The sequence below is a fragment of the Maylandia zebra genome, linkage group LG14, assembly GCF_041146795.1.
Source record: "Maylandia zebra isolate NMK-2024a linkage group LG14, Mzebra_GT3a, whole genome shotgun sequence".
NCBI lineage: Eukaryota > Metazoa > Chordata > Actinopteri > Cichliformes > Cichlidae > Maylandia > Maylandia zebra.
Genome location: NC_135180.1, coordinates 35,625,506 through 35,647,616, shown reverse-complemented (window position 1 = coordinate 35,647,616; position 22,111 = coordinate 35,625,506). Strand labels below are relative to the sequence as shown.

The 22,111-nt window shown below is 44.1% G+C and overlaps 1 protein-coding gene and 1 long non-coding RNA gene across 3 annotated transcripts; both read left to right on the top strand.

Moving 5' to 3' along the window:
• Window positions 1-1,065: 1,065 nt before the first annotated feature.
• zmp:0000000529 (WD repeat-containing protein 20) lies at window positions 1,066-16,772 on the top strand. Of its 2 annotated transcripts, XM_076873442.1 has the most exons (5): window positions 1,066-1,243; window positions 1,414-1,855; window positions 5,564-5,746; window positions 7,081-8,490; window positions 11,867-16,772. In XM_076873442.1, exons 1-5 carry the CDS (start codon window positions 1,227-1,229, stop codon window positions 11,912-11,914), a joined length of 2,100 nt encoding a protein of 699 aa, XP_076729557.1. In that variant the 5' UTR covers window positions 1,066-1,226; the 3' UTR covers window positions 11,915-16,772. The 2 variants fall into 2 exon arrangements, with proteins under 2 accessions (XP_076729557.1, XP_004569698.3); XM_004569641.5 differs by having other exon boundaries at window positions 1,066-1,855.
• A 2,782-nt stretch (window positions 16,773-19,554) lies between these two features.
• Window positions 19,555-21,393, top strand: LOC143412507 (uncharacterized). Its single transcript, XR_013093034.1, has 3 exons — window positions 19,555-19,689; window positions 19,784-19,855; window positions 21,186-21,393. It is a non-coding gene; the product is annotated as an uncharacterized LOC143412507 (long non-coding RNA).
• Window positions 21,394-22,111: the final 718 nt, after the last annotated feature.

The following is a 22,111-nucleotide window of genomic DNA, read 5'->3' as shown; positions in this document are numbered from 1 at the left end:
AGTTACAAGATCATGTGCTAATTATATGTTATGATGTGAATTTCTTAGATATCTGGGCAGGCTTGTCCCACCCTGTGTCTGTGTGTAGTCAAAGCTAAACAACACAAAAGCATCGTTATTTTATACAAAAATTGCAGTTAAAGTTGAAGAGTGACAGGGTAGGAATGGGCTTAACAGGCATGGTTTTGAAAAAACAAAAAACAAAACCGTTATCTGAAGCCACCAAAGAGTTTCTAACAGTAAAAACATTAGAATAAAGGAATTATTCAGAGTAAATGCTGGAATTATACTATGCAATGAATGCCTTTCTTTCTTCATTACTAGCAACAAGCAATATTTTGTGGTGAAACCAATCATCTCCACCTCACACAGCCATGATTCTGCATAATGGGTACTTTTATTTATTTATTGCTCTCAGTATGCTTGTGCTGAAACCTTTGTACGGTTACTTCAGCAGGATTATGATTTTCATATGAAAGTGCTGATACATCTTTCACCCATTCTTACAAACGTCTGGCCACAAACGGTTGATGGGCCCAAGCCAACTTGATTTGACGGTCAGGCTCTTTTGGAATAACTAAAGGAAGCATACGGGACATACTTTATTTGCTAAACCATCTTGTGCTTGTTTCATTCACGTTGGAAATACTGAGCTGAGTTTGGTGGACACCTTCAGCAGCATATCGGAGAAACGGCAGGTGTAACACAGAAAAGTTTACTGTATTGTATGTGTGGTTTAAAGGGCAAGAATTTAAAATATGTAATTAAATTCAATGATTTTCCCTCTTTTGCTTGTGTCTTGGATGGGCACTCAGCCGTGCACTGGCCCCCTACCCAGAAGACCCAGTGGATAATCTGATGTTTCACCACTTTTAAATATAATTTTAAGTAGCAGTGCTACTTTTCATGTAACACACCTGTCAGCACATCATAAGTCTGAATTTATTTCTGATCAAATACTCAGATTTCCAGTGCGCCCCCTTATTCTCGCCCCCTCTGCCCACAAAAATCTTGGAAACGCCCGTGGTCCTGGCCGGTCCACTGGTTGTTAAGTGTTGGGGGTGGGGTGGTTGACTGAGGCTGACGGGGGCTGGATGTCCTCTCTTTGCCCCCCGACCACAGTGGGAGTGCGCAGTGCCAGGCCGGGCCAGCAGCAGCAGCTGACGCACCGTCACACGTACTTTACGCACGCTGGATGAAGGCAGGCAGAGACCCGGCGGAGGAGGATGCTAACACCGGCTCGGTGGGGCTGTCTCCGGGGGTTTATTTAGCAGGCAGTGGGGGTGCCGGTGTAAAATGCAGCGGGGCGGACGGGCTGTGCGGGTCGGCCTTGCTGAGCTCGGCTGCTGCGCCTCATGTTCGCCTCTCACGCATCTCTCCTAGGACTTGTGATTAGCGCGTTTTTGTTTCCAGGTCAGAATCTCCGTTTCCTGTGCGGCGTGTTTGTACTAAAATGGCCGGAGATGGCGGCGCTCTGAAGGATATCAATGAGATTAAGTCCCAGTTCCGGACCAGAGAGGGCTTCTACAAGCTGCTCACCCTCTCAGACTCGCTGCAGCGGGGCGGGCTGCCGCGGGGGCCGTCCGCCGGTACCACGCTGGGGCCCGGGGCCGGACCGGGTCCGATACCCGGCGGAGGGGTCGGGCTGCTGCAGGGGCCCGGGGCTGCAGCCGCCGCCGCTGCCGCCTCTTCCTCCTCCAATGCCGCAGCCAACTCCTCCCCGGCTGGCTTCCTGCCGCCGGTCCGGGTCTCCATGGTGAAGCTGCAGCCCGAAGACCCGAGCGAGGAGTCGGAGCGGGTGTGCTTCAACATCGGCAGGGAGCTGTATTTCTACACGTACACCAACATCAAGAAGGTGAGGCTGGGGGCGAGTTTAGCCTGGCGTGCTAAGCTGCTAGTGTGATGCTGCTGCTTCGCATTTCGTCATCTTTTCAGGCTCTCCGAGCGGCGGCTGCTGCTGCTGCACCACCACCACAGCTTTCTGCTTGTTATGCAATGCAAAATGGAGCTGCTGCTCATTTGGCTGAATAGGTGGTGAGTGGCGCATCGTGCAAACGGATGCACAGTGTCAGAAGGAGCAGGAAACGGCGAGAAGAAAGGCTCTGACGGCTCTCCATTCACTGCAGCCTTGCTGGGAGCTGAAGCCTGGTCCTTGGCTGGGGCTGCCTGCCAGCGCTCACAGCTAAAGGCTTGTAATTTGGAGGCACACTACGAGATCATTTACTTTCTGCAAAATGTTGCTTTTTAACAACAGAACAATCCAGATGAACCATCACAGGCTCTGCAGCCTCCCTGTCCCCTCATTTACAAGGCCATGTGTCAAAAATAGACTCCATCCAGAGTGGGCTGAATTTGACTATTTTAATCATATTATCTAAAGGGACCCTGCTGTGCTTCATATTTTTGTTACTAGAGCAGCTTTGCATGAATCATTGTTATTCATGTTATCCTAGGCCTTACTGCAGCCCCTCCTCTCTTCCTTTAAACCAGCTTTCTCATGATTGGCTGCCCCTCACAAACAGAAGGTTTGTGACTGCAGGTGGGCGGGGCTTCTGTGCATATAGGGAGCATGTTTAAAGTAGACCTTTTAGTTTTTCTTGTTTAGCATCATATTTTTATTCTTCAGCACTGCTAGGAGAGCTTTGCATGATTCCTATAATCCTTAGTTGTCTTATTCCTGGTATTGGTGCAGCTCCTCTGTTTGTCCTCTGTTGGAAACAAGACACCATCAAAGCCTGCTAGGAGTGACCCTTGACACTCTTGTCCAAACTGAGTGGTTTCTGCCATAGAACAGAATGACTGGGTTTGCATCAAGAGGTCAGTGAGGGTGTTCTGCCTGTGCAGCCACCTGGAAATCGTTCTAGTGGTGATCAGACACGTCTTTATAGATGTGTATGCTAAGGTGTCAAAGCTTGTCATCAAAGGGACAGGAGAGGTTGGTCAGATGTCGTCTTTATTGGGGAAAGTGTTAAAACGGCTTTCTTCTGATTGGCTGCCCCTCTCAAACAGAAGATTTAAACAGCAGGTGGGTGGAGCTGCTGTGTGCCTGATATGACCTTATAGAAACGAGACCTGCCACTCAGCAGCCGCCTCCCTCACAGCACCTGCTCGGGCAGGTATTTTGAAGGTTCGATATCATGTTTTGATCAAATAGGTTTTAAAAACAGGACAGTTTCAGCTTTTGGGATTTATTTTCTGCAACATTTAAGTTTTTAAGTAAAGAAATGCAAACATCTGGCATCAGTAATTAAAAGTATGAAGTAATATAATGCAGTGAGGCCCTCGGACACTCGCTATTGATTCCAAATAATTATTCTCGACTTTTCCCATTTTCTGCCGAATCAAAACAATTACAGAGCTGATTTTGTCCTCTGTCCTCTTTTGTGTTTGCCTTCCACACACGAGAGGCTGAGGGCACCGAGGTGGTGGTTCTGGTTCACATCAGGACGAGGTTATGTCTTTTGTTTGAGGATGTAATCTCATTAGATGCTCATGCAGCAGCTGTTCACCACTGAAACTTAATCATTTTGACCCTCAAGTGACTAAAATGTCCACGTGCGGTCATTTATAACCCTGTTATTCTTTTTTTAATGTGTATTTATGATGATCACAGCTACAGTTTCCTGTATCTAAGATGCATGCTTTTAGCTGTTATGTCTGTAAGTTTGGTTTTATGCAAACAAACATTGCCAACAAAATTACTTTTATTTCCATAAAACATATTGTTCTTAGTTTTAATAATGCATGTACTGCAGTATGCTCATATCATTTTAATATCAACATTTAAATAACACTAGCAGTGACTCCATAATACTTTGAGGAACAACAAATTCCAATGAAGTCGTCATAGTCGGGCGGATTTTAATCACTTGTTACTCCCGTTTTGTACTCGGACTGAACAAACATCTGGTTTGCACGTGTAGAATATTTCAAATATTTTGTACAGAAAGATCAAAATTTCTGCTGAAGGCAAAGTTGCTACTCTGAGCCTGTTATGTGTGGGTCACCGCAGAACGTCACAATGTAGCGATTCATGTTAGAAAACACACATTTGTACAAAGCTTTCTGTGATCTTTGACACACAAATGGACCAGTTCCTGAAAAAAGTTGTAGAAGTAGATGAATGGTAGGAAACATTTATACAAATAAAAATATCACAACACACATAAATGTATAAATGCCTCCTCAGGCTTAACTTTGACCACTGACAGGTGATTTTTCTCTTCATCATGACACTAAGGGTTTTAGTGACAAAAGACCACATTGTGATGGCTAAACAGCCGGGTCAGAGCATCTCCAAAGCCGCAGCCCTTGTGAGATGTTCCTGGTCCGCAGTGGGGAATCAGCGACAGAGTCACGGGCGGCCAAGGCTCACTGGAGCACAAGGGGAATGAAGGCTGGCCCGTGTGGACGACATATCCACAGACCACTCAGGGGCCCATGCTGACCCCCGTCCAGTGCCGAAAGCACAGAGAAGAGGCACGCAAGAACTAGACAGAAGCTCTGGAACAAGGTGGGACAATCTAATGGATCATATTTTCTTTTACATCACGTGGACGGATGTGTTTTGCTTACCCTGGGGAGCACCTGGCAGCAGGATGCACTGTGAGAAGAAGGCGAGCCAGCAGAGGCTTGTCGTGTGGATGTTACTTTGACACATACCACCTACCTTAGCATTGTTATAGATCTGGGGTGGGGAGCTCAAAGTCTCAGGGCCGTTGTCCTGCAAGTTTTACATATCACCCTGGGTCAACACACCTAACTCGAATGATTAGTTCATTACCAGCCTCTGAAGAACTTCAAGACATGTTGAGGAGGTAATTTAGCCATTTAAATCAGCTGTGCGGATCAAGGACACATCTAAATCCTGTGTGGCACCGTGAATGCATAAGTTATATTTCAGAACCCATTGAAGGAAAAGAGTGTTTTTGGCATGACAGAAAAAAAGAAAAGTATCATCGCTGAGGGTTTTCCCTGGAGCTGGATCTGCTTCCAGCCTGCAGCACCTCGTGCTTCTTAATGAGAAACGCTAATAACCTGTTTAAAGAAACTACAGGACGCATGTAAACAGCTTCCCCTTCCCCAAAGCGACTCGAGTAGCTTAAGCCCGCTGATCTCCATTGGAGCAGCAGTTTAGTGCATGATGATGATGATCTCTCAAACACAACCTCCTCCAGAGCATTTTAGGTCTGCAGCGTAAGTTTTCACAGAAAGGGAGTCACCTCCATAACCCTGAAAACATTTAGTTACCTCTCTAAGCTGTAGATCTTTGCAGCCCTGCCCTGTTTAACGGGTTCTCTCTGTGGTTGGTGATTGTCGGTGAACACAGCGGCCCTGCACAGAAACTTTGCTCCTTCGCTGAGATGGCAAACCCTGATGTGAAAAACGTTCAAATCAAGCTCCACTGCAGCTGCCATGGAAACACTTCAACGTGTGATGATTGGATTGTCAAAAAAAAAAAAAGAAAGAAGGACAGAAACATAAGAATGGGCACAGAAGTGTGATGTTTGTTGTTTTGGTTCTCTGAATGTCGCTGAAACTTTCTCCTCGCTGTTGTCTGCAGGCTGTGGACCTCAGTAAGCCCATAGACAAGAGGATCTACAAGGGGACGCAGCCCACGTGTCACGACTTCAACCAGTACTCGGCCACAGCAGAGAGCGTAGCTCTCATCGTGGGTTTCTCAGCCGGGCAGGTCCAGTATCTCGACCCCATCAAGAAGGAAACCAGTAAACTCTTTAACGAGGAGGTAATAAATCTGTGTCTCGGCTTTAATCTGGGTTTGTTGCAGAGAGCCGACCTGGCAAACAGGCTTGTGGTGTGTGCAGATTATGTGGCAAATTAAAACAAAACAATATGTTCATCAGATCTCAGGGATATAATGAAGGGTGGAGGGCTGAGGCTGGTGTAGCTCTTAATTTTGCAGGACAAAATTATTTTTTTTGAATCAAGTTCAGTTTTTTTTAATTCACATGCAAAGAAACAAATCTGACCAGTCAGACCACTGCATTTGAGCCAAATCTCAGACATGCAGCTAAACGTTCTCTGGGTCAATTGGCTCTCTGAAGTGATTTCTCTGCATTCACAGATGTGGCCCCAACTCAGCTCACAACAGCTCAAACTGAGATCTTGAAATATGTAGGAAAAGCTGTCGTAATGTAGCTTCAGCTCCGGGATGAAACCACGAAACTGTCCCTGCTGCTGTGTTCTGATGAGAACTGGATGAGCCCAGCGTCTGTCTCTTCCTTTTCCTGTTTAGAAACATCAGAATCAGCTCATCATCGCTTGATCTCGACTTCATTTTTTTTCCTAACGTGCATATTTTTGAGGACACTTTCAGGGTGTATATACTTTACACGACAAATTTGCATCTGAAAAGTTCATAATTTCATGTCTGGTTTGTTTGTTTGTTTTTGCAATGTGCTTGGTACGTAAAGGCGTTTATGCTGAAAGAATGGCTGGGTGTATTTCCACCTTAGCCCATTTCCTGTATGTTTTCCTGCCTCTACTGTCAAAAAAATAAAAACTGGGGCGCACTGGCAACTGTGGCTACATGTAGCTTGCCGTCACCAGTGTGTGAATGTGTGTGTGAATGGGTGGATGACTGAATGTGGTGTAAAGCGCTTTGGGGTCCTTAGGGACTAAGTAAAGCGCTGTACAAATACGGACCATTTACCATTGAGTTATAAACCTTACAGCAGCGTTTTGATCAATAGATGCTTTAGATAGACAAGAAAACCATGTGTTCCAGTAATGCAACTGAGTTTTAAATGAGAGGCACAGCTGAATGTCATCGGTACACAGATGATAAAAAATGGCTTTAAAACTACGGAAGGCCAGGACTGCCATAATGAATTAATTAAATACACCATTAAATAATTAATTAAAATTGTAAATAATTAATTAAATAAATATTTGACACATTGAATTAGTTATTTATTTATTTCACATTTTAATTAATTATTATTATTATTAATTAATAAACTCAACAAAACCTAAAACTCATACTTTTCTAATGTCTTTCTCCACCCTTCCTTCCCTCTCACCTTCTCCGTCTGTCCCCACCTCCTTCCTCTTTCACAGAGGTTGATAGACAAATCCAAGGTAACGTGTCTAAAATGGCTTCCCAAGTCGGAGAACCTGTTCCTGGCCTCCCATGCCAGCGGTCACCTCTACCTCTACAACGTGGACCACCCGTGCGGCACCACGGCACCACAGTACTCTCTGTTGCGGCAGGGCGAAGGCTTTGCCGTTTATGCCTGCAAAACCAAGACGCCGCGCAACCCTCTGCTGCGGTGGGCCGTCGGGGAGGGAGGCCTCAACGAGTTTGCGTTCTCCCCAGATGGCGTGCACGTGGCGTGCGTGGGCCAGGACGGATGCCTGCGTGTCTTCCACTTTGATTCGATGGAGCTTCAGGGCGTGATGAAGAGCTACTTTGGTGGGCTGCTCTGTGTGTCGTGGAGCCCAGATGGGAAATATCTCGCCACGGGAGGGGAGGATGATCTGGTTACTGTGTGGTCATTTGCAGAAAGCCGAGTGGTAGCGAGGGGGCACGGCCACAAGTCTTGGGTCAACGTGGTGGCATTCGATCCCTTCACGACTTCCCTGGAAGATGAGGAGCCTATGGAGCTCAGTGGCAGCGAGGAGGACCTCCACCAGGGGGCACAAAATAACTCCATGCACTTTGGGCGGGTTCGAACGAGCAGCACGTTATCCCGCCTTTCTCGGCACAGCTCGAAAGGCGGCGGCTCGCCATCGGTCACTTACCGATTTGGCTCGGTGGGGCAGGACACCCAGTTCTGTTTGTGGGACCTGACGGATGACGTGCTGTACCCGCGCCTGCCGCTGTCCCGCGCCTTTACTAACACTTTTGGGCCTTCGCTGTCCAACTCTGGCAGCGGGGGGATCAACAGCACCTCAGGTGGGGGAGGAAGTGGAGGTGTGGAGGGACATCATCACCCCCCGAACACTAACACCGGCACCTCCAACCCACCCACACTCCCTTTACCGCTTCCTCGCTCCCTTTCGCGCTCCAACTCTTTGCCCCACCCCGCTGTGGCGAACGCCTCCAAAGGCCAGGGCGCCTCAGAGGGCAGTGGGGGAGGAGGAGGAGGGGGAGGGAGCAGCGGTGGAGGAAACAGCACCCCCTTCAGCATCGGCCGCTTCGCCACTCTTTCCCTACAGGAGCGCAAGTCGGATAAGTCCGGCAGCAGCGGGGGCGTGGAGAAGGAGCACAAGCGGTACCACAGCCTGGGCAACATCAGCAAAAGCAACGACAAGATCAATGTGGCGCCGAGGAGCAACCGGCTGGACGCCGCCAAGGTGCTGGGCACTACGCTGTGCCCACGCATGCACGAAGTGCCGCTGCTGGAGCCGCTGGTCTGTAAGAAGATTGCACACGAGAGGCTGACGGTCCTGGTGTTCATGGATGACTGCATCATCACGGCCTGCCAAGAGGGCCTCATCTGTACCTGGGCACGGCCGGGGAAGGCGGTACGTCTCCTGTTAACATTTTTAAGTCATAGTTTTTCTCTCTAGTTGTTTAGTCTCGCAGTCGGTCTTAGATGTTAGAGAATAACTCGCTTCACATGTCTTCATAACTCCAGTCCAACATGGTTTTAATTTACAGTGCAGGGCAAAAACAGAGACTGTTCACAAAGATGGACTAAGCCATCATCACATCATCTTTTATTTTACAGGGTATCATCTAAGCCTTTAATCTGGTGTTTTAAAGCCAGATGGGACCATGTTTGGGTGAGACATCGAAGCTGCTGCAAAGAGTGAACAGCCCAGTTCATGCAGGCATTTCAGCCTCACTCTCGTCCTCATGAATTATGGCACATGCCACCAGGGACATGAAAAACTCAGAACAACCGAAGGCTCAATCAAGGACAGTGCACGCATTGATTTCCCAGTTGCAGATTTCCTACACCTGAAAGCAAACCCTACTTTATCATCTAATTTATTCTAAACAGGATTTAACCTCTTCAGAAGGTTGGAGCAAAGTGTCTTGAACCAATTTGTTAGTCTTAAAAGAGGACAGAGAAACACTGAGTGCTCGTGTATATTTCAAGAAAAGTTGTGATGTATTTCTGAGTAGCCCAAGTCTTGATGCACGCTCAATCTTTCAGGGAAGAAAATCCCAAAGGTTGATTCTGTTCGTCTGGACGTAGCGTTTTTGTGGGAGAAACGATTCGTCACTCATCCAGGTGACTTCTTCAGTCTCAGCTGACTGCAGGTTTCCCCAAATCTTATAAACAGTACATTTGCACAATAACTGAAGCTAGCACCACTGAATGACCAATGGGCTGGAAGGTCAGTTCCTTGACCATTAATATGCAAATTGTCATGATCATTGATCAACAACCACTGATCAATGGCCATGAGTCCCATTCACAGAGAGTTGGGGAATGGCTGCAATCACAGCATTGTAAGATGGTGACAGATGTACCCTTAGGCCCCCTCCTTGATTCAGAGATGGTCTTTCCCTTTTCACGTAAATGGCCTCCTTGACTCCGCCCTCAAACCAGCGTTCCTCCCTGTCCAGGATGTGTACATCCTCATCATTGAAAGAGTGTCCACTGGCCTGTAGGTGTAAATAGACTGCAGAGTCCTGACGAGGTGGCTCTTCTGTGTTGTGCCATCCGCTTCGCCAGAGGTTGTTTGGTTTCCCCGATGTATAAATCCTGGCAATCCTCCTGCACTTAACAGTGTACACTATGTTACTCTGTTTGTGTCGGGGGACCTGATCCTTTGGGTGGACCAATTATTTATTTTTATTTTTTGTTCTGAAAAAATGAAGACGTCACCTGGATGAGCGCCACTCCCACTGAAACTGCTGCGTCCAGACGAACAGAATCAAGTTTTTGGGTAGCCCAAGTAGTGCTAAACACTTAAACAGTAGTATTTATGTGAAACACATTTGTCGTTTCGCCTTCAGCACCAACCATTTTCTTGCATATTTTTCAGAGTTCAGTGGTTTGTTGGAGGTTGTTGAGGTAGCTCATCATCATTGGAGGCTGACTCCCGCCTCTCAGACATGCTTGTCTCATTATTATGTATAGAAGGAAACCTAGCATGGTGTTGCTATAGCAGTGGTGCCCAAAAATGTTCCAGAAGACACTAGCCCCGAGGAGCCTTATGAATTAGTGGAGGTTAGGCCGAACAGACACCTGGAGTCTAAATCTGTCTGTTCTCTGAACTTTAAGGAGCAGGTGTGTTATTAAAAAAGTTGAATGCTAAGAAGTGTGTACATTTGCTGCTGAGATCAAAGATTTGGCAAAGGCAAAAATTAAAAGTACAGTTTGAAAGCGCATCAGCTCTCATTGGAAAAAATTAACCATGCTGGATAGGTGCTCTGATATGGGCTGGGTATGTGGTAGAATAGAATAGCCCTTCATTGTCATTGTAAATACATCAGGAATAGTAAAGACATCAGGAATAAATGGCCAACAGAACAGATATATACTATAATATATTCAAAGCAAGAGAAAGGGAAGCAGTGCAAAAGGACTCTGTCTGAGTATTGAGTCCATGTGTGAGAGGCCTGAATGAAGAGGGTTACTCAGACCATGGCTCAGATTGGTGAGTTGGGTGGGCAGGTGTGGGGCGGGGGGTGTTTGTTAACAGTCCGAATGGCTCAGGGGAGGAAGCTGTTAGTGAGTCTGGAGGTGTGTACCTGATTGACCTGACCCCGCAGCAGGTCAAACAGGTGGTGGGGTTTTCTGAGATAGGTTTCGGCTTCACTTCCAGATCCTCCTAAGTCAGGGTCCTGCTGCCTGTCCTGTAGAGGTCTTTGCAGGTCTCCATGGATACGTCTCCCCAGACCGTCACTGACCCACCACCAAACTGGTCGTGCTGAGCGAACCTGCTCTCATCTGTATAAAGCACAACCTCCCATTTCTGGTATTCTATGGCAAATGCCAGTTTGGGCTACAAGGTGCTGGGCAGTGAGCACAGGGCCCACTAGAGGGCGTCGTGTCCTCAGGTCACCCTCATGAAGTCTGTTTCTGATTGCTTGGTCAGAGACATTTACAGCTCTGGCACTGCTCATGCTGTTCCTCCTTTCACTGAGGAGCAGATACTGGTCGTGCTGATGGCTTAAAGACCTTCTGTGGCCTGCCCAGCTTCATAAGCCTCTTTTCCATTAGTAGCTACTCGGATTGACTCCACGGATCGGCACTATTCGGCTCAGATTGATACTGATCAAATTCAGTACTACCTAATGTGGTTGTCGTCATATCATATCATATTTCATCATATCAACGTGTCTGAGCGTCCCTCGACGTCATTAAAATGTGACACGAATGCTAAAAAGCAGTTGAACAAGAATATACTTGCTGTTGGGTCTGTGGCTTCGTCAAATTCGTGGGAACACGGTGTTGTTTTTTGTAGCCATTTTAAAAATGGCGGTTTTAATTTTCATGAACAACAGACTCTCGAGTGATGCTACTGACCAGCCAATTGGTGGCATGCAGTCTGACGATGTCGCAGTTTAGTACCTGCTTGGATCGCGTGGAAACCCGGCGAGCAGGTACCAGGTACTATGACCTAAACCCTGAAAACCGTGGTGAACCGTGCCGAGTTGATCCAAGTATTCTAATGGAAAAGGAGTTATAGAGTAGTTCATATAAGAAACTGGGACTGATGTGGAGGACCACATCAATAATCTAATAAAGAGATAAAATTAATATTGAACAGAATCGAGTTTAGCGTATTGATAAAACCCTTTAAACAGACACTGGGTCTGGTTTGCCCACTTATTTAATTATCAGTATAATTATGAACCAGGGTAAAGTTCGGTTTGAGTGCAGACAGGAGAGGATTTTCAGTGCGTCTAACTTTGTGTTTTTCTTCTTCTCCCATTCAGAACCTGACAGCACAGAACGGGAACTCTCCGAGCGGCACGGTGGTATAGCTGGAGGGGAAGCTTTGCACTCATCCCTCCATCCTTTCCCTCGTCGTCGTCGTCCTAATATGTCAGAATTTGGGGCCAACTACCAGAGACTATACCTGACCTACCACTGCAGTATTAACCCTCAGTATAACTCTCTGTACACGCCTTCACTCAGAGGTGGGAAACTCTTCCTGAAACACTCATTTAGGAAAACTTGGGAACAAATGACACATTGAATATAGCACTAAGCCACAGTAGACCATATCAGTATATGACAGAAGTATGTGGACACCCCTTTAGTTGTTTTGTTTGTTTGTTTTCTTTTACTGCTGCTTTTGTTTATTTTCTGAGGAATGTTTTAAAGCAGCGTGGAAACCAGCCAGACCTCGTTTAGGATCAACTGGAACTATGAAATCAGTGTTACACGCCACTAATGTGTTGGAAAAGCTGTTGCAGCAGCAGAGTATGAGTCACATACGGGTGAAGTGTTCGGGTGTCCATGTATTTTTGACCATATGATGGACCTAAAAAGCCAGCCTTATTGTTGAAACATTCAAATTTCACAACCTGTTCTGCTGATCTGGACTATTCGAGCACGTCAGCTCTACCTGGTCCCATTTTCCACATGAATTTCTTCCACTGTAGCGAAGTGGAAGTTTTTTAAAATGGGCCATTTTAAAAAACATTTATCAATTGGTTTAAATTTGCCATCACTGATAAAGTATAAACTGGATGTGTCTCTTTGGGCAGCTTTATTTTTAGATTTCTCTGTGGAAGTCTCCTTCAGAGAGTCTAAAGGGTGACCGTTCAGGGAGCGAGCACAGATGATGTTTCTGTGGGTGAAATGCTCCTCCTTCAGAGTCCTCGGGATGTTACGGGGGCCTCTAAACCTGGTTCACACATTTCATGCTGCTCAGCTTCCTGGAAAAAAATGAAGATCATCATCCGTGGTCGTACTCCTCACTTGATGTGCTCCCATCTAGCCTGGACTCTGCAGACTCTTCCACTGAAAACTGCTCGTTTGTAGCCGGATTGATAGCTCTCATCAGATGTGTACGTTTGTAATCATTATTAGAAAACTTCCACTGAGTGATCTAAAACACGCAGCAAGCCTGGAGGCGGTACAGAGGTGCACAAGGAGACAGTCTTGAAGTGCAGATTAGCCAAAATTAAGTCCAGAAAGTTGGGAAGTTTTATTATTTAATGAGCTTTTTGTCCATGATGGAAGTGAGAAAAGTGTTTCTCAGGAAGAGTTCCCCCCCCCTAAGTGGGACTGCGGTTTATTCCCACTGTTTCCGCCCTCCCTCCTCCGTGTCTCTCTGCAGAAAGACTGCTTTAACCGCGTTCTTCATCCTTCGGTCTGTAACCCCGAAGCAACAAAGGAGCTAACGGCAGGCCCTCCTCCATCGGACCCCTCCCTTTTTCCCCTTCATGCTAAAGACACTGCAAAAGCCACGGCCATTGTATGTATGTTATTTATTTTATCACAAGACTGTGTAGTAATTTATACTGTAAATAATGAAAATACTCTATAAATACACAGCGGACAAACGTGTAGGGACTCGGCAGCGATGATGAGGTGAAGACGAAGCAGGAAAGATTATTAATATATGAAGATCCTTCTATTGTACATACAAACGAGACGGTTATAAATCGAATGTCTGCTGTTTTAGGGAACATGAAGATGTCGATGTGTTTTTATTTTGTGTTATAGAGTTTCTCCCTGAAAGCAGTCTGGGTTTAATCTGATGTTTTTGGTGTCGGGGTGACCGACCCGACTCGAGCACAGAGAGCAATCATTTCAGCTGACTGTCCAAGCTAATCAGTCGAATCGTCACTAATCCTCATGCATCCTAATGAGTAACGTTGGCACCAACAAACGCACACTGTTGCACATTCCAAGCACACACACGCACACACAGTCCCCCTCTTGGTGTAGCATCATGTATTCTGTGTTATGGACTCTCCTGTCGCACCTGAATTGCCTCTTGCAAGAATTTGCACATAAAATAAATCCACAGTTCATTGTTAGCTGCCACATTCAGGGGTGTACTTTCTGTTTATCGATCTGACTGAAGCGGCAAAACGGCTCCCATAACGCCCCCGACACTCACTGCACACGTTTAGTTGGAAGGAATTTAATAATTGCACATCTCCGTGATGAAGTTTGTTCCCTTTGCGTGACTGAATTTACTCTCGACTTGACTTTTCTGCCTTCCTATTCCTGACGATAGAAAAGAAAGCAAAAATCTGTCTGATTTTTCACTGTCGGCCATAAACCTGCCAAAAGCTGCGCCTGAAAGTTTAAACCACGTCTAAGACGGAAAGTTTCCCTCACATTTAGCATTCACTGAGTCCCGGGATCCAAAAGGACATCTGCATCTGGATTAAGGAGCTATACTTTCACAAAACCATCTAGACAATGTTTTTCTTTTGGTTCAGCTTGATTAGTATCTGTGAAAATGGAAAGCCAACGGGCAAATTTACCCCTCCGGGAATTTCAAAAATTCCTAGATCCCAGAAAATTCCAAATTGTTTGGGGATCAATTGAGCCAATCTTAAAACTTCCAATTATTAACATTTTTGCGAGTTTGAGTTTTTACTAAGTTTAACTGTCAGGCGTGTTATTAGTATTAAAATAATTCCTGGTTGAATCCTTGCACTTCCCTGTATGATACTCACATAACTTTCAAAAGCAGATTTTTATTGATATTTCCGATAAAGTACAGAGATGTGATTGTACGTCACTTTAGTTCTTCAGTTTTGCTGATCCAGATGGTGTGTAGTGAGGATACGTTTGAGCCCAGATTGTAATCCAGACATTTCTGGTAGTAACAATTTATAATCAGCTGATTTAGAGGCTACAGGACTGCACCTTAACCATCCTCCCCTCATAATCGGACTGTATTTCTGTTCACTCTGATGCTGTGTGCATGACTACTTAAAAATTTGCTAATTTTAGTATCTCGGAGTATTTAAAGCGACACAGTAGTAGTAGTTTCTGATTGGCTACGTCATAAAGACGCAATTTGAAGAGTGAATCCCTGGGTGGGTGGGGCTTCGCTGTCTGAGATGACCATATAAGGAATAGCCTCATTTGGTGACCTCATACAGAGCCAAGGGTAGAAAAAAAATAAACTGTTACTGAGTTTTTAGTTTACAGGGATTCCTACACATACACTGACCTCATAAATTGAACCTTTGTCCAGGTTTAATAAAAGCACCCAGCATTCTAACATTAGGTATATCACAGAAAAGAAGGAAAAGGAGAATAGCATTAATAGTTAACACTGAAACTTTGACTGATGCTTCTGTGTTGTAAACATGATACGTTTTTGCGATATCAGGGCCAGATGTTGCCAAGAATCAAATTAAACTGAAACGGCGTATTCATTAACAGGTTATTGGCCTGATTTATTCAAAACCAGGTGTCAGTATTCAGCGCCTTCCTGTGTTTGATCTTAAACTTGTTCTTACCTGTCTGCCTATAAATAGCTGAGCAAACGTCCCGCGCTGCAGGAGCCAAGGTTGCGCCCTTGGAGCCCCAGACAAACCGTCGGTTTCTTGGCTTTGCGTCTGAGTCGCCGTTGTCGCAGCATGTGAATTCATTCTTGTCGTCATAGCAACAGCACGCCCGAGGAGGGTATCTTCGAATGAGCATCATGAGCTTGTGGAGTCGGTCTCGGCTTTAGGGCCAAATTAATGTCGCATCGCGACGTGCGAGGGGAAAATCTGGACCTTCACCTGAAACACTGATGAGAGCACAGATTATTTAAGAGGTTTAACTTCTCCAAAAACATCTTCAAACTAAGTATTTCACAGCCAGGTGTTTGTTTAGAGGTGAACTAAGCCTGCTTCACAATGCAGCATCAAAAACCTACCAAACTCCCTGGATACTCGAATATAGTCGGAGATTTGCCTTTGTCTCTATGGTTTGTAAAGGTTTTGGTTCTTTAAACTTGATGATTTTAGAGATCACAGTCTCTCTGTGTGTTTGTCCTCTCTGTTGCGCAGAATTAGTGTCAAATTTTATTGGAGAAGTACAATAAAGTCACAAGTTAAAACTCGTTTTAATGCAGCTTCAAGATTTCCTGTAACAACGCAGTGCCTCTGACGTCTCCTCGCAGTGTTTCCATCCATGACAAAGAGGCAAAAATGAATCCTGCACTGCAAGAGCTTATTTAGAAATCAGCACATTCTTGACTTGAACACTCACTGGGATAAAAGATAAAACATTCAGCAATAAGAGAGTCTTCAGTTCGTTTGAGAGCTGTCTTTTTAAAAAGCAGGATTTGGTTGCGTTTTTGTGCCGCATTAAGTGGAAGAAACGGTTTAAGCAGTGAGTGCTGACAGAGGTGACATTGGAGAGCAGCGTGAAAAATTTGAAATTTTTTGTTTTAGATTTGCAGCAACTGGTGTTTGTTTGAGGCGCTGAAATCAGAAAATTGAGTGTTGTTCACTGACCTCTGTTCATTTCTGTGTTCAGACTGTCTGCAGGCAGCAAAAGGAAAACAAACAGCCCTGAGTAAACAACATGTAACCCCCCACACACACTCTCACACACTCGCACACACTCACACGCTAAAATCCAGACTTGCAGACGTTCAGCACTGAGGGAACAAACGGCGTTCCACAAATCTTTTCGTCAGGATGAAGAAAAGCAAGTCAAACCACTTTAATATGTCCGTGTTTTTCTCCTGTGTGCTTGTTAATGTTGAAATATGCATTCTTCATTAATCACCATACACACACGCACACACACGCGCGCACACACACACACACACACACACACTCTATGCCTGCTCTGATGGACGTTAAAGCAGCTGAATGACGTCACTGTTTGTAAATGGAGATCTGTTATTAAAACGTGAAACCTGAACCTTCTGTTATCTGTTCTTCTCACTATAACGAGTCATATTAACATACTGAAAACAAGCCTGTGCTTTTTCATGTGGACTCATGAAGAGAGGGTTTAAATGTTTCTGTGCTTGAACTAAATATAGGCTCGAAGCATGAAGTGTAGCTGAGCTTTAGTAGCTCCAAGGACAGCTGGAGGGACCAAGATGGTAATTTTGCATCTTTAAGGCCTTTAAAGTCTTTTTTTTTCTTTCCTTTTTTTTTAGCGTTTGGAAGATTTTTAAAAAAAAAAGAAAGCTCCCAGATTAAAATCTTCTGCCCCCCATGTCCTAGAATAACAGGATTTAACAGCCTGCTTTTTGCACACAGACACTGGGAGTCTATGGAAACATCTGCAGAACACAACAGCTTACATATGAGGACAATATTGTGTTCGTGACGTTTAAAAGAACTCCTTATATCCTTGGATATAAGGAGTTCTTTTAAACGTCACGAACACTTTGTTTAACATTCCCAGAATCACCGCAGATCGAAGATACCCTGAACTATCTGTCTGGGGAAGTCTAGCCATCTTGTCTTTCTAACAAGGACATTGATATTCCCGGAGCTCCTCACACTCCTACGCATTAGCAGTAGAGAACTAAACCAGAGGTAAAGGACTCATTCATCGATGTTCACAGGAGTAAACTGGATCAATGTTAAATGTCTGAGCCTAATTGTATGCGTCATACTGCTATCAAGGGGTCAAAGGGTAATCCTTCGGTCTGCAAACCACTGAGTGGTTGCATTAGTCATCAGACCACTGCAGTGACATGTCACATACATGTCACTGCAATTGTCTTTTGTTTGTTCTTGTTTTATGTGTAAAAAGAAGCGCTGCTGAAGTTTCTATGTTATAAATTAGACATAGAGTCAAGGCTGAAATGCTGTAGTAAAACAACTATTTCTTAGATGGAACGACAGATAAAATAGAAAAATATTGAAATCTAATGACTCCAGAGAGACAAACACCTGATTTTTGCAGTTGTATCGACTTTGAAAGATTGTTTCAATTATCTGCAACGCTAAAAGGTAAATCCACAAAAATAGGGCAAACACAGCAGAGTTCCCAGAGTTGTTCGCAGTAGCTTGTCATGCGTTCCAGCAGAAGTTAAACGCAACTGTGCTCAGATTTCACTTAAACACTAAATCGTTCACTCTTGTTGCTCAAGCCAGTGAGGAGGAAGCTGAAAGTTGATGCCAGCAACGGAAGGAAAAAATCTGAGACGCACAGGAGGAAGATGAGGACGAGTTAGATTAGGAGTCCTTTCAGATGAAATGTGAGCAACTGTGCTAGACTTTGCTTTCAGTGGCAGTGCTAGTCTCTTAGATTTATTCTCATTTCACTTTGTTCTGAGTTAACATAATGTTTAAAGAAATAACAGGAACTCTCATGGAAAGGAACAAAGGTGTTTTTCTAATGTCTTCAGCCCAGTAACATAAAAGCTTTTTGTTATTTATCCAAACCTCTTGTGAGTGCCTGAAATTTGCCTGAGTGAAATTTTTTTCCCAGTTTTTGTTCATAATTTTTCCATTTTTCTTTTTTTCAACATACTATTTATACTTGATTCTTATAATGTTGGATGAGAAAAATGTGAAACAGGCCACTTTTAAGTAAGGTATGAAGTCTTATGACATATACAAAATAAATAAAACTCAAATCTTTACCAGATGCTTTATTCTGTTTTTTTTTTCTTATGTAAGTGAGGGCATAAGTTCATCACACTGTAATAACGGAAGCTGAGGTCCTACTTCTGATTTTATCTCATACTTTTGTAATTTCTGTGGAACTGCCACAGAAAAATTCAAGTTGCATTTTCTGAGCACTGTTTTTGTTTTTCTGTTGAAGTGTGGGTGATATGGTTGCTGGGTGACACTGTGCAGATCTGAGCAAAGGTAAAACTTTGGTTTTTGTGAGTTTTACCAGAAGAGTCAGATGTTTGGTTCATGTAGTTTGTAGATTGAGTTTTGGGACATAAAGTTTGGAGATAGTTTAAAAAACTGTAAAATGTGTTTAGCCAGCAAACCCAACCTGTGAGAGGATCCAGGGAGAACACAAGCATGGGGCAAACCCCACACTGACTAGAGAAATCAAATCAGGAACCTTTGTGCTGTGAGGCAACAGCGCTAACCACTACACCATCGTGCTTGATATGAATATGAGACACACACATAAACAGACGTGTCTTCTAATCTGCTCCTGTAATGAGGAATGGCTATTTATAGTTACCCTGAAACGAAGACGTGACTGTAAGAATGAGGCAGCACTTTTTTGATACCGAGCCTATCAGTTACAAATCCAAATGTCTGAGGCTTAGCGCCTGCCCTGCAGAGCCATCAGCACAAGATGTGCATGGCAACTGGAGTACTTTATTTTGTAGAGGACTGTTACAGATTTGTATGCGCTAATGAGTAGCCATTTTTATCAAGCGTCTCTGACGATCAGTGGAGTGGCGACGCAAACGAACACCATCAGCTGTAATTCCGCTGTGAGCCTGCAGAGGAAGAAAATACCCCGTTAAACACTCGGGCTGATGGTGGTAGAATGGATCGGCCGGAGGGACGCCTTGTTCTACTGTGATTGGCTGTTCCGTCGTATAACTGATGACGTTCCACTGAAGGCCGCAACAGTGTTGATGTTCACTGTAACATTGTAGCTTCAGGCGGTGTGCTGATGTAACCAATCAAACATTCGTGTGTGTGTGTGTGTGTGTGTGTGTGTGTGTGTGTGTGTGTGTGTGTGTGTGTGTGTGTGTGTGTGTGTGTGTGTGTTAATGTAACAAAGCATTGTTCTGGTCGGGTGGTGCGCTCAGGCTGTAATGCAGAAACCGTCTGTTGGAAAGAGGCAACAGTCACAGCTGGTTAGACACCCTGATCCAGGCTGTTTAATCTGAACAAAGGTTCAAAGTGTTTTTATTACTTTTTACTGTTTTATTTTCTAGTATAGTTAAACTATTCATTTAAATGACGCTTTAACTCCCTCCCCCAAAAAAGTGCTCACGTCAGAGGTGCTTCAGATGGCTGCTGAGAGGCGTAGAAACATCTGGAAAGAGTTTGAATGTACAGGTGAGCTCACGGTGTCAGACTGTGTATCCACTGAAACTGTGAACCTAGAAGAGTCACGGTTTTTGAGGCTCTTCTTTAGTCTTTCTAATAAACAATATGCGTATAAAGAAGCCTGTTTTGTTAGTGTACTGAGCATGCGCAGGCTGAAACAGTGCAGCTGTCTGTGTTTGACAAAAAAGAGTCACAGTCACATCACGTCTCCATAAACAAGATTCAAAAATAATCGTTAAACACCTCTGCATCATGTTCCAGTACTGTCCGACGGCCTCCAGTCTCACTTCTTCATGTTCCAATTATCAAAGACTTTCTTGTAATTTTTGAAGTGGTCTTGTTCCTCCAGGCTTTCTGATGGACCTTCTTTGGATGTTGGCTGCTTGTTCATTAATTTTCAGTCCAGTCCTTTTGCCTGACAATTTCAGAAAAATGTTTTTGTTTGTTAAAGTTTTCACTCCATTCCCTTCGGGATTCTTGAATGCTGAGCTATCATAAAAAAGACACTTAAGGGATGAACCAGTGCTGAGCCTATACATAACATACATGTTTTCTTTTAACACATTTGTTCCCATTAATTTTGCAGAACTAAAAAGTTGAACTATTAGAAATGGTCAGAGTGTAAGTGTGCCTGTGAAGAAGTTCTTCTTAAGTAAGGGAAACAGAGAAAAGGCTGAGGTATGCCAAATCAAAGTTGGCATGTAGGAGGTCAGGAGAGGTCACGAGTTTCCTGGAAAACATTTAAAAAACTTAATTAATTTCAGCTTTGAATTGTGGGTATTAAATGTAAATTGATTCCAGAGGTTTACTTCACTAAACCCCTCAGCTGCTTCAGTTAAGTTGCCCCCTCCTCTTCTTACCCCCTGGTGTTAAGGGGCAGGTGGCGGAGAAGCTCCATCTAAGCAAAGCGGCTGACTGGCTGTGCTTCGTAGAATAAAATGTAGTAGAATGCCTTCATTGTCACTATACAGTTGTACAATGAGATACAGAGCATCTCCTACTCAGTGCAAACATGTGGGGTGGGGGGGAACAGTTCTTCAGCACTATATACATAAGAACAGTATTAACAGAGATAAAATATATAAAATGTACAAATATGCAAAAAGGTGTAAGAAAGTAAATATGTAATAAATAGTGTTATGTATATACAGTTGGGTTATTGCACATAGAATAGGGTATTCATGACTGCGTATTTACGATCAACACTCAAACCCCAAGATTTTGCCACCTTTGTCCTAAAACTAAGTTTTAAAAATATTTCCTCTCCTGGAAATCAAAATTCCGGCCTCCGTTTTCACTCCATTCCCTTCAGGATTCTTGAATGTTGTTTCTCTCTCAGGTTTCGCTTCTTACATGATCACCGTATTCGTTATGACGACACGCCATGTCACAGCGGACACGCCCCGCTCAGCGTCCCTCCAGCTGATGCAACCTAGCCGAGAGTGAAACGCAGTAAGGAGCCTCAGAGCGCCTGCGTCGAAGGGTGAAGGCAGAGACGCCAGTAATACCGGAAACAAGAACGTCTACAAAATAAAGGCACCATTCGACCGAGTGACCCACTTTCCCAATCTGCATCAAATTTCAGCTGCTAAATGATCCGTCATCGACCACTGGTGATATTTTATCAGGCATATGTATGTACTGTGTGGGATGTAAAACTATAATAAACACCCATCAAACTATTGCAAATCAAAATACCTGTAATTACAAACGAAGGTTTATTTCGAAAACAAATTATCAATAAGACACCCATTCAGACAGATGAACAACATTAAAAAGATTTATTTATTTATTTGTTTTTTCTATTATTGATAAACCTAACGCGGATTAGACAGAAAGGCAAAACAACACGTCATGTAACCGAGTCATTAGTTAAAGCCAATTAGCAGTCTCTATCCCCGGTTAATCTTTTAAAACTGTGTCAAAACAATCAAACTGATTCGTTAGCTTCTCCTGATTACTGCTCAGAGACTAATCACTTGTTTACATCACCTTTAACTTGATCCGATCTGCTGTTTCCTTGTAAAGATAAACGGTAATGTGCTTAAGTAAAACGCAATGAAACACTAAAACTAGACTTTTGAAAAAAGATCTAAAGGAAAGTACTGTTAGACACAAAAATCACTCTAAAACGAGAATAAACAGGAAATGTTTCCAGTTTTAGTCTTTGCCGGTGTTAAAAACAGACTGGCCTAACATGATACGCAATGCTGTGTTTGTGTTGTAAACCGATTCTGGGCGTTTTAAAGTTTGCCTCAAATACCT